Genomic DNA, 16,110 nt, shown 5'->3' with positions numbered 1-16,110 from the left:
AAGAGACACATCTGAAAATGTATTAGTGTCCTGTACTGCCCAGGTCACACATCTGAAAATAAATAAAGAGACAATCCAAGTCAATTTCAGAGGAGTTTAGTATGTCTTGTTCATTGGCGGAATAAATCCAAGTCAAGGGGAAAATATAGGTGACAAGAAATAAGGTAAAGACATTTAGTACCATTTTTTGATGGTCAGTATCCTCATATAGTCATATGTACCAGTAAGAGGAAAACATAGTACAATCTAATTCAAAAATTTCTTATACCCGGTAGACAACTTAAGTACCAAATTTAGACTCACTAATTATCTTATTAACTTAGGGCTCATGCCCTTACAAGCTCAGTACCTGATGAATATGAACATGGTACTAAATTGTTATTCGGTACTGCACGCTTTTTCGCTCGATGTGTTGATTCCATACGACTGATATAGATGTCGATTGCAATAGACTATATATCCCCTACTAGCCAGATCACATCCGCTACTAAAACCTATCTGGTTGCCAGGTCTACGACGTGAAGATTAGACATGTAGATCAAATCTACCGGCATGTGCCCTACCATATAACTTTCATGCCTATAACATGACGAAAAATCGTAATAGGCGCGCTGGGTACTAACTCATAAGCTAGAGTTCGATTCAATAATACCTCCATCGCTCCGCGACACAAGTCAAGCTATGCAACATATATCAGGTTCGAGTCGGGGGACTCGTGCTTGAGTAGGTTAGCGCTATTTTTGCCTAAGAGCACTTAACTGGCCACGATCCGTCGAGAGCACCAAATGCGTTAAGCCATCACTCTTTGACTTCTAAGCATCCCAAAACGTGCTATATGCCGACCTGATGCACTTCCAGGACAGTGGCTTCTACCGGCGCAGTTGTCGACTACGATTACATGATGCATGACCTACGACTTTGAGTCCCTACTCAAGTCTACATATCAACAAGACACTCGGCGGCTACTGACGTGGGTATGACCCTTTGAGTACTTATCTTTAACATACTTGCTACGGTGTAACTAGAGGCCCACCTGACAACCTGTTAAGGACCAAGAAGCCCAAGACAATCTAGCAACTATGAAGCATTGAAGGCCCATGTTCCTAGTGTACGGAACAAGGACATGCCCAAGTAAGGGAATCCGAGAGATCTCCTTTTAATTGTAACCGACTTGGACACTATACCTGAGACCTAGCCTCTTATATAAATACTAGGAAGGATCGGTAGAAAGGGGAACATGAGAGAAAAACCCTAGATCGTGATAGCCATCACAACAACATTGTAATCATCTTCATCGATAATCAAGAACAGACAAGCAAGAGTAGGTCTTTACCTCATCAAGAGGGGCGAACCCGGGTAAAAATTGCATCCTTCTTGCTTTTTAGCCGATGAATCTACCAATATACCTCTTTCCCTAAAACCTAAGTCCATCAACCACGAGCATTGCCGTGGAGACCCCACGTCACCCATCCTCGAAGAAGGCTTGGTACATATGCTGTCGGATCATACCGCATTCATGGTAAACATATGGACGCACATATGGAAGAAAAAGAGAATCATACCGGGTCGGAGGGTGGACCGAGTGGCACCGTTGTTTTATCGAACAATTTGCAGGGAACAGGAGAAGCGTCAGGTGCCGAACACTTTGGAGCCTTCCTTTGCACGCCCCTCCCCTGACGAGAGCCGATTACCGGGGTGGTGTTAAGGTCAATGTTACTTTCCAACACCGCCCAGAAAGACTCGCCAACCTCCGGCGATGTGTCCCTTGAGCCGGAGAACCGAGACGACGCGGTTATGTGCGCTTGAGCATGAGATGAGCTTGGGGGTTTGTTCACGAACGAGCCAGAGCTCGTTGCACCTGCTAGGGAGTTGGTCAGTACCTTCCCGTTGAGCATGAGCGTAGCTTGGGTGGCCATGGCCTTGGTGCGAATGGTGGCGGCGTGATCCAAGGCCTTGGCCCTTTGTTGGGCCACAGCTGCAGCGGCCAGCTAGTTCTTGACGTTGTCTCTATGGACAACTCACTTCTTCCACTCTACCGCCCTCTGCTCTGACGTGTTCTCCTTCTTCGGCTTGACCGCACCAGCCATGATGTCCTTTTTGGGGCGACCATGGGTGGCAGGAGCGCAACACGCGGCGTGGGGGAGGGGAGGGGTCCTCCATGGGTCAACCTAGGGCTAGGTGGTTGGGTGAGAGTGGAGCGAGAAAGTATGGCTGGCTGGAGGGCCTGACCTGGACAAAAGGACACGCTGCGTTGGCTAGCCTAAATTTATAGGTTGAGACTGGAACGAAATGACTGGTCCGTGCCACATGATCCGTTTGCAGGACGCCGTTGGGTCTTGCGCTCTGTCCACTCGGACAGTTCAGGATGGCGTTTGTCCTTTTGCCGGGGCCATTGGAGTTTCCCTTAGAGCATCTCTAGCTGTGTCCCCCCAAAGCGTCTCCCAAAGGGATTTGGGGCGCGCCGGACAAAAAAACGTTCCCAACCGCGTGCCCCAAAACCTCTTTTTGTCCGGCGCGGCCCGATATGGTGTCCGGTGCCCCGAGCCCATCCCTGCCCCATAGGGGACGCTTTGGGCACGCCGGACACAATGAAAAGCGACGCAAGGAGTGGCAGGACCGACGCGTCAGTGGCACATTCAAGTTTAACCTAACTGTGGCCTACCTCGCAATGGAAGTTATTGTCACGCAGCGACGGTGCAGTTCCTGCAGAGGCGCAACGAAGCGTCTCGTTGCGCCTAGCTCTACGTGCCGGCATTAATTAGCACCACCTCTCCCCCGCCTCCCTCCCCCTATAAAAAGGGTCTCTCTCTCTCTCGTTGTCCCTCACACACAAACCCTAGCGCCTCTCACCCCAACCCTAGCCGCCACCATCTCATCAAGAGTCGACGCCATGTCTGGTAGAGGCGGAGGCTGAGGTCGTAGCCGTGGTCGTTGTCGTGGTCGTGGCCGCGGCAGAGCTGCACGCTCGCCATTGCCTGCGACGCCGTCGTCTACATCGTCGGACATGCATGAGGAGGAGCGGCAAGTGTTGTTCGAGTTCATCGTCGTCCTCAAGGGCGACCCTCTCGGCATCCAGAGGCTGCCGGACAAGTTCGCCGACTTCGTCGCTAGCGACGAGCCGGGCTCGCTGCATCTGCGGGAGGCAGCCTGCGGCTGCTGCTGGTGGATTGTGGACGTGATCTTCGACGCGCGCGACAAGATGTACTTCCACATCGGCTGGGAGAAGTTCGCGCGCTACCACCACCTCGAAGCCGGCTTCGTGCTCACGTTCTCCTACCTTGGTGATCGGGATATGAGCGTCAAGGTGTTCGACGAGACGCGTTGCCGCCGGCACTACCACGGCAACATCGCCGAGGAGGATGACGACTAGGTGTTGTTTATTCGCAGCGAAAATAGGCACGGAGGTTTCTGGTTGTTCTTCCTCGAAAGAACCAACATGGGTACCGTCAATAGCTGGATTTTCCAGTTTGGGTGACTGGGTGTGTGTGAGAGTGTTCTTTCTTGGCAGCAAACACACGAAATCTGCGATGCCAACACTAGTTAGGTTTCGTTATTTTGCAATGTTTTAAATTTGTGTCAACCATGGTTCAAACTATGTATTAGTTTGTGAAAACCATGTTCCTAATTATGTATTAGTTTGTGGAATGTTCTTCTCCCTATTGAAATAAAAATGCAAAAAAGTATATTTTAATGTTAAAAAAAGTTTGAGGGCAGCGTTTGAGGAACGCGGTTGGGAAGCAACTTCCTCCAAACGCGGCATGAACAAAACACGTCCCCAAACACTCAATCCGACGCCGTTTGGGGATGCTTTGAGAGACGCGGCTGGAGATGCTCTTAGATAGTTAGCTGGCGGTATTCTTTTCTTGCCGGTGTACACATTCTGATGACTAGTTTCAAGTTGTGATCAGGCTGGCGCCTACTGCCATGTTGTAGGTATTGTTTAGACATTACCTATCTCGATTGTTTCTGCAGAGCCGGCGACAGCTCTAAGAATGCACGGTGTTCGTTGACCCCATGCTTTTTTACGTGACCCCATGCTTCTCGTTGTGGGTGTTGATGGGTGGTTGTAGCCGATTCATTTGACCCGGGTGTAGATTCTGAAAAAAAAAGGAAGGCGTGTGTATTTTGGCAACTCTCAGACTCCCAGTAGTGTATCGGCAGGCCCAGAAGCCCATTGGATTACCCGGCCACAGACGACTGGGCCTTTTCCACCCACATGTAGCTGCGCTCAAGCGGAGGTTCTCAGAGGAGATCGATTAGTCCCACCTCGCTACATCGATAGCACAGCTCTGCGAGGGAGCTGTATATAATGATGGCCAAGGATAGCATTTGAAAGCACGCAGCTGCGCAGCGGGCACAGAGCGAACTATTCTTTCGCCTTTTACTAAAGAATACCGTGTGCACACTGCAAATAGCAGCATACGCTAATTTTTTAAAGGGGACCCCTCCCTATTGAGGCCCCTACAATTCAATTTGAATATTTTACTGTATGGTATTTCTATTTCTCACTCCAATATCAACTACTCTACATATATAAATTATAGTTACGCAAGACATCAGTCAGAAAAATAGCATGGTGGTAAGGCTAGCTGTCTTGGAGCCCAAACGAAAGTTTTTGGCTTAAACAAGCTGCATGTACGGTTCTTGAGACGAGGTGAATCGACATGCCATGCGAGACTAGCTCGTGCGACACCTCTTCATCCATTGGTGTATGGCAGTCATATTGTTCCAATGTTTATAAAATTTAAATGTTTGGGCTAAAATGCCATCTGTATTAATGTGATCTTTAAATATAGACGTATGTGAGGATCAAGCACAAAATATCATAGGAATTCTATAACATATATTTTATTGCAACATAATAACCCATACAACTTGTACACTCGAAGAGTTTGACTTTAACATGTAGATCATATCTATTCACAGTGACCCTCAGATTGAGGTGTTGAAGATGTCGTTGCAGTCGTTTTCTTCCGCCACACAACGCCGTCTTTCTCGCTAGAACCCTTGGCTAGAGGAGGCGGTGCCACTGGGTTTTCTACAGCTTGTTCACTCTCCTCGTGCGTCATGCCTTGTAAGTTTCGCTCCTCGGCCACAACATTTTCCATTTCCTTCTCTAACCCCTCAACTCGCTCCTTTGCCTTTTCATTATTCTTCTGTAACTCCTGAAGCTTATCATTCAAATCCATGTTGATAGCTATAACACTTTGCAATTTCTTTTTGCTGTTCCTAGTATTGTTTGAAACTTTATTATTTAATCTCTGAATCTGAGCATTCAGTTTCATATTGTCAGCCACAACAATTTCCACTTTTTTCTCTGACTCCTGCTTTCGGTCCTCAGCCTCTCTATTCTTCCTCCTCAATTCATCCAACTCACCCTGCAAATCCATGTTTACAGCCCCAACATTATCATAAGAAAACTTCAACTCCGCAGCTAGGTCCTCGGCCACCTTTTTATTTCTTTTTAACTCTCGGAGCTGATCATTCAGTTCCCTGTTGACAGCAAAAACACTCTCCATTTCCTTCTCTGACTCCTTAACTCGATCCTCGGCCTTTTCATTCTTCTCCTTTAACTTCTTTAGCTTATCATGGAAACCCATGTTTATGGCCACAACGCTTTCCGAAAAAAAGGTCAACTTCAAAATTCGATCGTCGGCCTTCTTTTTGTTCTTCTTTGACTCCTCGAGCTGGTCATTTAGTTTTGTGTAGTCAACCATAATGGTTTCCATTTCATTCTCCAACTCCTTAGCTCGTTCTTTGGCCTCCTTTTTATTTCTCTCCAACTCCAGGAGATGATCATTTAATTCGACATTGTCAGCCACAATTTTTTCTAGCTTCTTTTTCCACTCCTTACCAAGGGTCTCCATATCTTTACTTATCAGCCATGGTAGGGTTTCAATGCTCTCCTTGACTTGACTTTTCAATTCAACCTGCAAGAAATTGTGCAACGATCAAGTTGGACTATATACAAGGGTCATTATTTACAAAAATAAAATAATGCTCATTTAACTTGACATGGTATTGGCTAACTTAATATGTCCCCACCTGCTGGTAACACAAAACATGCTGGAAAAAAAATCTCATACCCAAAATAGTACTTCAAGTCCAACGCCACATTTCACATGTAAAACCAACTTCAAACCATTAGTTTTACTTAACTGAGAAACCACCAACTTCCAATCCTCCTAGTTGAGATCATTCTGGAAGGGGATTAGTTCAACTTTTTAGCTAATCCACACAATTTTACTGACTTGCGAAGCTGCTATGTATTTGCAGAAAGTATTCATTTTAGGGTTCTAATATCATCAAGAGACAAGGAGGTCACATATGCATGAAGCTCCTAGAGAACCTCACTACCAGAACCATGATTCTAGTATCCTTCAAAAACTATAAATTTTCCAGACTTGAATATCATTTGCACTCACCTTTTTGTTGTTTTGGTTGCGTGGGTGATCCCTCTTCCACTCCCATGGTTTTTGAGGATTATCTGATGACCAAAGCCCTTGGCGTGCCTCTCTCGCTTCTTTCTCCCACTGAACAAAATGATTAATCAAGATGAAAAAGAGAAAATTCCACCCATTTTGACTAAGGAAGGGGAAATCACATCATATACCCATGCATCGTGGAATTATGACTACTGATTAGTAATACTCCCTCCATTTTTATATTTAAGACCACAAACTAAGATTACAAGTACCATGGGAAGAAAATAAAATGATCAATGTATGCTTAAGCCATTGGTAAAAAGCACTGCAATATATTGTTTGCGCTGCAAACTCCTCGTTTACGGGGTTAATAACTGCTATTGCAAGCCAGCTCGAGTATGCACTGAACATCGCATGCATGGTTGGGTTGGGGTAATTAACTTCCATCGGCTCCTAGATTGAGCTAGGTAGTTAACAAGGAAAACATCATTAATTTTACCTTGTTTAGTGTTAGTGGTCTTAAACATGTTGGCAAAATATATTTTACATACACTAGTGGAAAAGAGGCCTTTCGTCCCACCCTTTAGTCCCCGTTTTGAACCAAACCGGGACCAATAGGGGTATTGGTCCCGGTTCATCATGAAAACCCTTTAGTCCCGGTTCGTTTGGACCCTTTAGTCCCGGTTGGTAATACAAACCGGGACTAAAGGGTGGTCTATGGGGCAAAACCCTTTAGTCCCGGTTCGTATTACCAACCGGGACTAAAGGTCTACCGTTTGGACCCGGTTCGTATTACGAACCGGGACTAAAGGGTTTTTTGCCTCCCCATGCACCTCCCCCCCCCCCCCCCCGTGGATCGCCTTTTTTAACATTGTAAAATAGAAAAGAAAATGATACAAAATTCAAAAAATAAAAAGTTTACGGATTCTTGTATGTTATGCAACCTACTATTAGGGAAAATTAACAAATTTGAATTTTCACTTATTTTGCAAAAATGTTTTGAAAAATGGTAAAACCGCAATAACTTTTGCGTACGACGTCGAAAAAAACGTATAATATATCAAAAAAATCCTGGGAAAAAGTTACATCCGAATTCACCGGGGTTTACCCGGTTAGCCAATTTTTAGATTCTCAAAATTCCAAATGAAAATATGAAAGCAGGAAGATTTTAGTTTTTGCCAGAAATTCGGAATTTTAATTTTTATTTTTTTTTAAAATAATAATTACATCATGCATAAAGATTACTATTACTTAACCATAAAGTTAGCCAATTTTTTAGATTTTCAAATTTTTAAGTTTGGCAAAAAAATATTAAAAAATAATAAATTAAAAAAAACAATTATAATACAGATTTAAAAAATTATAATTATAATACCATTACCACAACATGTACGTTATTAGTTTTGTTTATTAAAATAATTATTTGGATTTCGAATAATAAATAAGTGTGACATCGACCAACATGTTAATAGGATTGATATGATACTAGTATCAAAACATGCGCGCGAAGCACTTGGAAGCAGGATGGGAAAGGAACTTGGAAGTTAAGCGTGCTAGTGCTGGAGTAGTGGGAGGATGGGTGACCGAGCGGGAAGTTGGACCACGAGTAAGTAATTTGACTAGAGATTAAGGGTAGTTAGAGATTAAGTGGAGTTAGAAACTAAACTAGTTAAATAACTGAAATACTAGAAATTCTGAAAAAATAGGAAAAAAAAGAGGAGCGAAAAATAATTGGGAACCAAATAGATAAAAAAAATAACGAAATAACCTTTAGTCCCGGTTCGTGTTACAAACCGTGACTAAAGGGTTTTTCCTCGACGCGCGCCAGCATCCCACGTGGCGGGACCTTTAGTCCCGGTTTGTTTTACAACCGGGACTCAAGAGGGACCTTAGTCCCGCCTAATTGGTCCCGGTTTGGAAACCGGGACTAAAGGCCCAAATGAACCGGGCCTATAGCCCCGTTTTCCAAAAACGGAGGGAGTAACATGCATTATATGGTAAGTTATGGAGTATCGTCAAATACATGTTGGTACGCACAAAAAATCCAAAAAACTGTACATTAAGATGCAAAAAAATTCCATTATCTAAAAAAAATTAAGATGCAATATCTCACTCTTGCCAATTCAGTACGTGTCTCGCCTGTCTTGAAATACCAGGCGAATCCCCTTTTCAACATTTCTTCCTGAAGAATTTGGACACCAATCACAGTCACTATCTCCAAAAACCAATAGAGAAAAATAAGATCGAAAGATGTATGAGCTAGATTAGGAATTTCTGTCTCACTTGGATGAAGATTCCGTCACAGTAGATGTCGCCAAGATATCTTCCATATTGGTCCGTCCCATACACATTGATCGTAACACACTTTCCGGCAATAAGCTTCACCAACTCATTCCTTGCCTCATCCCCGTGTTCCATTTCTAGCTCCGGTGCATCAATTCCCCTTGTTGATTCACAAAAGTTTTTCTCAAAAAAAAAAAAGATTCACAAAAGTTAATGCGCTACTATCTTCTCACATCCCACATAAAAGTCTATGACATGGGATCCAAGCATTAGTCTATTGTTATAAAAAAAAATTATAGAAGTTCATCGAATGTGGGCATGTTTTTTTAGTGAACAGAAAATATACAGTAGCGTTGCTATGAGTTGATTTTTTATTTGATATAGCTATTTTATAATATTTATTCATAAAACAAAATTATGGCACCTGATCCGACCAATCCTCTGGTAGCAATTTTTGTTTGCATATGTCTTGTTCTTTTTTCTCACAAGCTATGTGGTGCAAGTCTGTGCGTAGCGTTACTATGTTGTAGTCTTTACTCTGTAGTACTTACGTGCCCGATCAAAAAAATTATATGGAAAAAATCAATATTCACAATATTTGAATTGTACTGTAGTATTTTTAATTCTAATTACTTTTTATATTATATTACGTAATACTCACCCGTCTCATGAAATTAGTTGACTTAGATTTGTTAAACTTTAAAAGTATATAGACACTATCTAGTACATAGATATATCCAAATTTAGATAATTTTCATAAGACGGAGGGAGTATTATATTTGTATTTGTACAAAGATAGTACCGAGAATGCCAAGGTATTTTTCTAGTTTCGTAGAAGTTGTCACACAATTATGTGGATTAGTCAGGTACTCCATAAATTTTAATAACATTACCATTTTCTTAGAGATTTATAGAAAACATACCTCATCCTAATGCGGTATTTCTGTGAAGCTCGGTTCTTTGTATCACCTTTCCTGCTCAGAGAAATGTTGAATGAGGCCCTGTTTCCATGCCATTCCAAATAATAAAATGAAGCGAAATTATATCATGTGTTGGCCCAAGTTTTGGTTTCGATAAGAGTCCCTAATGACCTAGTGATATGGTGGATTATTTCTTGAATCGATCATGTTAGAGCACAACACAAGGACTAATAGATATTCCCTCTGTTCTGCATTATAAGGCCTTTGAACGTTTTCAGACATTTCAGAATTGCAAGACCAGAGCCTTTAACCCCCGTGAAAACAAGCGTACACAACTCGCTATTTTCAAATTTCCTTAATTCACAACTCGCTAGGGGCATGGCAAAGAGCAAGTATAATAACAAGCTTATAACTTACGTCACACTTTTACTTATGTGGAGGAGAGATATACAAAACTAGCTCACTCTATGCATGCTGCTAGACAACTTCAATAATTGTGAAGAAAGAGAGATACGGAGACACGATTGTCAGATGTAATAATTTAATAGCTAAACTTATAAGAGCAAAAAAAAACCTAGTAAGCTATAAGCCTACTTACATATCTGTTTTTTTCTACTTAAAGGAGAGAAACAAGAAAAAAGTGAAATAGTGAGTTGTCATGCGAAAAGCTAGATGCATCTTGTGCTGCTGAACACCTCATGAGAATGTGAAGCGAGTCACATATCAATAAAGTAGTAGATATTCAAAAATACTAACCATTATACATATGAAATGTACAGCTAACTATAAAGGATATGTCTACCTCCATCCCGGTATATTGGACTCATTATGACAACCTGTATGTCCAAGAACTCTCAGAGACTAAGGCCTAATTTCTACTACATAATATTTAATATTATTTAATTACTCTGGCGTGGCCCTCCTTCTCCCTAATTTCTCACGCCGGTGGAGATGTACTTGCATATAGCAGTGTGTAAAAGATTTGCCAGTAACCCCCGGCACATGTCAAGATAAAGGTTTGTAGAGTACTTGACATGCTATAACCATCAGCTGGAGGAAAGAGGTAGAAAATTAATTACATCAATCAAATTTTAACTTGATCCTACTAATGCCCTCGGCAATTATGGACAATGGGTATATATTTGGATTGAGACAGAGATAGGAATTCAAAGGCAGGTTGAGCTAATTTGCGTACTTATATGATCCGCTGACAGCCACACCCGCAGCCTTCTTCACATAAGCAGTGAAGCCATCACCATCTCCAATGCACCCTTTGGCAACCTGCACAAATGACAGAAGTAGTAAAACAATGCAGAAAATAATGTAAAATTGCGTACGAAAGATCTACTTTAGTGACATGGATAGCAAAATCCAAATCATTAACTATATTCGTGTATGTTGTGTTTTTTTAAGTTGCATGCCTTTTGATCCCAAGAAATGTTACAAACAAAATTTTACTTGAATTTCATTAATCAAATGTATATTGAAGGATTCTACACATCCACTCAAACCTCATTTTCAGATCCGATGAATCGAATGGGCACAAAGTCTCCCTTTACACCCACATCTCTATTATTTTCATGTGTTTTTTTCTATTAATGATTATTTAGAATCATGTGAATCAAATGACCCTAATATGGGTTATGAATTATGAATTATTTGTCTCTGACCGGTAAACTGTATAGCACAAACTGCCGGCCGTCTGGCTCGGACAGCTCAGCAGGCGGGAGAATATCTATCTTGCTGCTTCTGCCTCCTCCGTTTGTAGCACAGTTTTTCTCGCAATTTTTCAACTGCAAGCAGGCATTGGGCACGGATCAATCACAGAATTTAAAATAATATAATAATACATGGGCTTGTAAGTAAAATTCATTCAAAGAAAAAGAAAGTGAGTGCTTAGATGCTGGCATGCCCATAGAAACGAGAAGACACATGTTGCGTGAATTTTGTTAGTTCCTTGCCGTTTTGAGGCATTACTGTTAATTTTACATCTTTATAATAAAAATACTACATTAGTAAAACGATACAGTAGTTTTTTAAAAAAGTAACAAGAAATTTAGCGATGTACTACTAGAAGTGAAGTAAAAAAAAGATGGACCTAGACAGTTTAAAATCTCTTGTGGCGGCATGTATTCTAGAAGTGAAGTAAAAAAAAATGGACCTAGCAGTTCAAGACTGAGTGGTAACATATGTTCAGAACTGCAGCTCGTTTTCAGTTTTCTCTGCATAGGAGAACATCGAACAAACAACAGATCAATGGTATCCAGCCCAAATGGAACCTAACACCTCTTGTTTCACTTTTCCAAACATCAAAATCTTGACACACGAAAAAAAAACGCATAACACCATAACAGAATGAGTTATGCACCAAAGCAAAGAGAGTACTAACCAGTCTTCAGAGCTAAGTAAATTAAGCGTACCATGGAGTTGCAGGTCTCAACGTCATGCTCTCCGGCGAGAGGCTGGAGCTGGGTTCGTGCTCTATCTGCAGCGCCGGCCTGCGGCTGCTGGTCGCGGCTGCAGCCTCCATGATGATCTCCCCCGACGCCGGCCCCGAGCTTATCAGGGGCAACGGAGGCCGCCTGTGGATGCTGGTCGCAGCTGCCTCCATGACCATGATCATCTTTCTTGATGCCGGCCTGTTGCGTGTTCCCCATCTAGTCTAGGTATAATCAGTGTGGCTCCGTCCGTCCTCTGTTTTTTGCTGTGTGTGTTACTTCGTTGGAATCGCAGCTGAAGAGACTAGGACATCATATGGTAGTATGTGGTCGGTAGGGGTGAGGCCCAATCAATAATTAACCAAGGGGAAAAGATATAGTTAATTAGCTTAATGGACTTGGTGACATCTTTTTGTAAAGAAAGTGGTCACATGCATCTACTTGAGCAAGGTGACGCAGTGGGTACTACGTCACACACAGTCACCTACTCAACTAGTAGAAGAAGAATCGCATACAAAGGACGCCTAGCTCGAAAATGGTGAATGGAACCTGGGTGCGCGCGCACCCATTTACGAAAAGTTCAAAAAAATGCTATTTAAAAGTTTCCAAAAAATGTGAAGTAAATTTTTGCATGTAGATATTATGTTGATACTTACTCATGTGTGTTTTCACGGAAAAATACCATTGTGTGTGACCTACACAAAAATGACAAAATGCAAATTCCTATTCCTGTGAATAGTACAAATTCCTGTTCAGTATTCTCATTTGGACATTTTGTCATTTTTATACAGGCCACACACAATGGTATTTTTTCGTGAAAACTCACACGAGTAAGTATCAACATAATATGTACATGCAAAATTTTACTTCACATTTTTTGGAAACTTTTAAATAGCATTTTTTCAAACTTTTCGTAAATGGGCGCGCGCGTACCCAGGTTCCATTCCTCCGGGTCGCGCCTAGCTGCATTAACAAATTTATTCCTCAAGCGCTCCACTTCAAAAGGTGATGTTGCCTGTGTCCCCACATTTGTCCTTCACCGAACCAAGGAACCTTCATACTAATAACATCACTTCTTAGCAACACTAATCTATGCATAGACCCACGATGACGACCTTGACTATTAACAGTACCAAACATTTTTTTCTCCTTTGAAAAGCAACACTAATCATGTCACCAAATGGAATAACCAAGCATGCGATGATCTTTTCTGAAAAAACTACTTCCTAACAACAATAAAAACATTCTGTTACCTAAATTCTTATTTTTGCATGCATAGTGCAAATTTTTATTTCTTATGATAATTTACAAGAGTGTATAAAACTCGAATATCATATTTACAATATGAGTCTTTTGGGGATCTTTGAAATGCAGAAATTATTTTAGATACAAAGGAGCACATGCCCCGCACACCTTTCAATTTCAAATTATTGCCTTTTTAAATTTTGTAATCGGTTCATATTCTAGATATAGCCTCATTATTTGTGGAAAACGCTTCGCCAAAAATGACATGATGTTCATGGTGGTGAATGCACACGCCTATAAAATGACACGTACACACAACGGTCAAAGTAATTAATCTACTACGAAAATAAGAGAATGTCACTATCGCAGCGCGTGAGGAGCATAGGAAGTGATCTCAAACTTCAAACGTTCATTTTCCAGCAAAGTCAACAAAAAGCCCGAAAACTAAATGAAAAAGTGAACCCAAAAAGAAGACCAAGAATTTTATAGTTTTAAAAAATTGAAACAACTTTTGTATACCTGAAATCCATATTCTACAAGGAAAAGATGCTCAAATGGGTTTATACGGCTTAAATCGATGTTGTACGGGGGAGCGCACACACCTATGTGAACACCAAATTTCCTCTCAACGGTTCAATTCTTGCTTCAAGCGGAAAAAATATTGTGCAAATGAAATCGGTCCTAGAGAGTACACAAGCATATCATATGAGTCTTTTGCAATTATTTTGACTAGTTTGGTCGTCAAATTTGAGAAAAAAACTTTATGAACAAAACTTCCCTGAAGGCATCATTTCATTCTGAATAAAAATTGCTATTGAAAGTATTGGTTGACAAATATTCCAAGTTGATCGCATTCCATGATCTAGTCAGATGTTTGGCTCTCTTTTTCCTTGCCGAGTGTGGACTTCTACTCTCGGGATAATATGCTTCTGTTTTCTCGAATTTTTTTAAATTTGAGTTGAGAAGTTTCATAAAATCAAAAAAAAATATGGTGTGTAGATATTAGAGTGAGATATGCCAGCAAGTTTTTGGAAAAAAACCATTCATTTAAGGTCTAGGGAAAGAAATAAAGTGGGGAGCTAGAATATCATTTTTAAAGTCTGAAGAAGGTGTTTAAGTTTGTTATTTTTGCACATCTAGCAGATGAATTGCAATTTTCATGTAATTTAAAATATGTAAAGTATATAAGACTGGAAAATCATTTCTAAAAGAGGAGCATGTGCTCTCGAGCACACGTCATAGTTTTTTGCTGTTTTCCTTGTGGCTTCTGTTACTTCGTTACTAAGCAATTTCCGTACATGTAGTGTCGCCTTTTTTGTCACGAGACTAAACCTTAGCTGCGCCTAGTTAAAAAGGATCCTGGAAAGGAAGAGATGGGACACAAGGAGGTGTGTGGCGGGCCAATGCAAAAGAAAGAAAAGGCTGTGCTAGGCCAATAATGCCACAGAGTGAACTATCTTTATGCACGGGCTAATAATTTCTATCGGGCGGTATTTTATTACGTAGTGATACAATAACGACAGTTTTCACATGATAGTATTACGCTTTAAAACCACAAATTAAAAAAAAAAAGCATAAACATACTTCCGTTAGCACTTGAAAGTTGGAACCTTGGAGGTATCGACCCACCACGTAGTATTCCTGGTACGCATGCTTCACATTGTGCTTCTCATCTCCTCTCCAAGGCGTTGTGAGAAGCAGAGCTGCCAGTGTCTCTTCGAAGAGCCATCTATTTGATATAGGCTGATTTGACCTTCTTAGCTGGTGGCGGGGTGTGTAGTTATGGGTGTGCTCTGGCACTATTGTTGTTGGTTTTTGACCAGTTTTATCCTAAAAATCGGACACCTTATGCTTAATGAATGAATGAGGCAAAACTTTTACCTTCGTTTCATAAAAACATTGTGCTTCACAGAACTCAACCCCGCGCAGTTTGCATACGCGAAGCCCTGCCATATGAAATGTCATCGACTTAGGTTACCATCACTATATACACTTTATTGTAAGCCGTTGTACCGGGTAAGTTGAATATGTGAAGTTTTTTGTCGTGTAAACTATCTCCATGATAGTAAAATTTTGATGGCTGACGCCGGTGATTTTCCCTCTCCTTTTTGAAAGGTTTTTTCGATGTTAAAATTGTTTTGTTGCACCATGTTGGTTTGATCTACTTCAGCCCTTTTGCCTATCGTGATTGTAACAAAGGGGGGCATGTTTGGACATGGCAACATGCTAGCGACGCGGTGTTCCGCTCCCAACTCTCGAAGTCCTACATCCTTGGCCATGGTGGAGACGGCGACGCACCAGAGACCGCTGCGACCAAGCCTCATGGTGGAAGGGTTGCCGAAGCTAGCCCCGGGAACGTTGTTGAGGAGCAGGATGACGAGGTTGAGGATTTTAGCATAGTGGAGAAACAAAAATATATCAAGTCTTAACATTTTCCAACTCAGGTGGGGGAGGGGCGGGCCCCCCCCCCGGGGTATTCTTCATCAATCTATAAGCAATTTCTGTAATTTCCCGCTTTTTTTTTCCTTTCTTCTTCGATGGGATCCCCTCAAATCATTGGCACATGATAGGGCATTAGCAAAAGATGAAGAGAGTCTGGAGTGGGGGAAGGGGGTTGGCACTTCTCTTTTCGAAGGATACTTACTTTGTGAGGTTGGTGCACATGAGGACCTTGTACATGTCAATGTGCGCGAACACCCTGAAGAAGACCGTGGTGTGCTCCTCCAAGTCACTAGTGCTTGAGGTAACACTTTTATGCACTTTCCTGTTTCTAACATCAGCCCATGTTTTCAACTTTCA

General features: G+C 41.7%; 1 protein-coding gene and 1 pseudogene across 1 annotated transcript; one reads left to right on the top strand and one right to left on the bottom strand.

Annotated features, from left to right (window-relative positions):
* Nucleotides 1-4,341: 4,341 nt before the first annotated feature.
* LOC124679866 lies at nucleotides 4,342-4,453 on the top strand (annotated as a pseudogene).
* Nucleotides 4,454-4,826: 373 nt separating this feature from the next.
* On the bottom strand, nucleotides 4,827-12,396 carry LOC124676872 (paramyosin-like). Its single transcript, XM_047212893.1, has 8 exons — nucleotides 12,049-12,396; nucleotides 11,299-11,421; nucleotides 10,824-10,909; nucleotides 9,632-9,682; nucleotides 8,709-8,868; nucleotides 8,539-8,607; nucleotides 6,426-6,533; nucleotides 4,827-5,930 (listed from the first exon to the last, which is right to left on the bottom strand). The coding sequence occupies exons 1-8, from the start codon at nucleotides 12,283-12,285 to the stop codon at nucleotides 4,917-4,919; spliced, it is 1,848 nt and encodes a 615-aa protein (XP_047068849.1). The 5' UTR covers nucleotides 12,286-12,396; the 3' UTR covers nucleotides 4,827-4,916.
* Nucleotides 12,397-16,110: the final 3,714 nt, after the last annotated feature.

Source organism: Lolium rigidum, chromosome 7 (assembly GCF_022539505.1).
Source record: "Lolium rigidum isolate FL_2022 chromosome 7, APGP_CSIRO_Lrig_0.1, whole genome shotgun sequence".
Taxonomy (NCBI): Eukaryota; Viridiplantae; Streptophyta; class Magnoliopsida; order Poales; family Poaceae; genus Lolium; species Lolium rigidum.
Note: the sequence above shows the minus strand (reverse complement) of the source record. Positions and strands in the feature narration are given on the sequence as shown.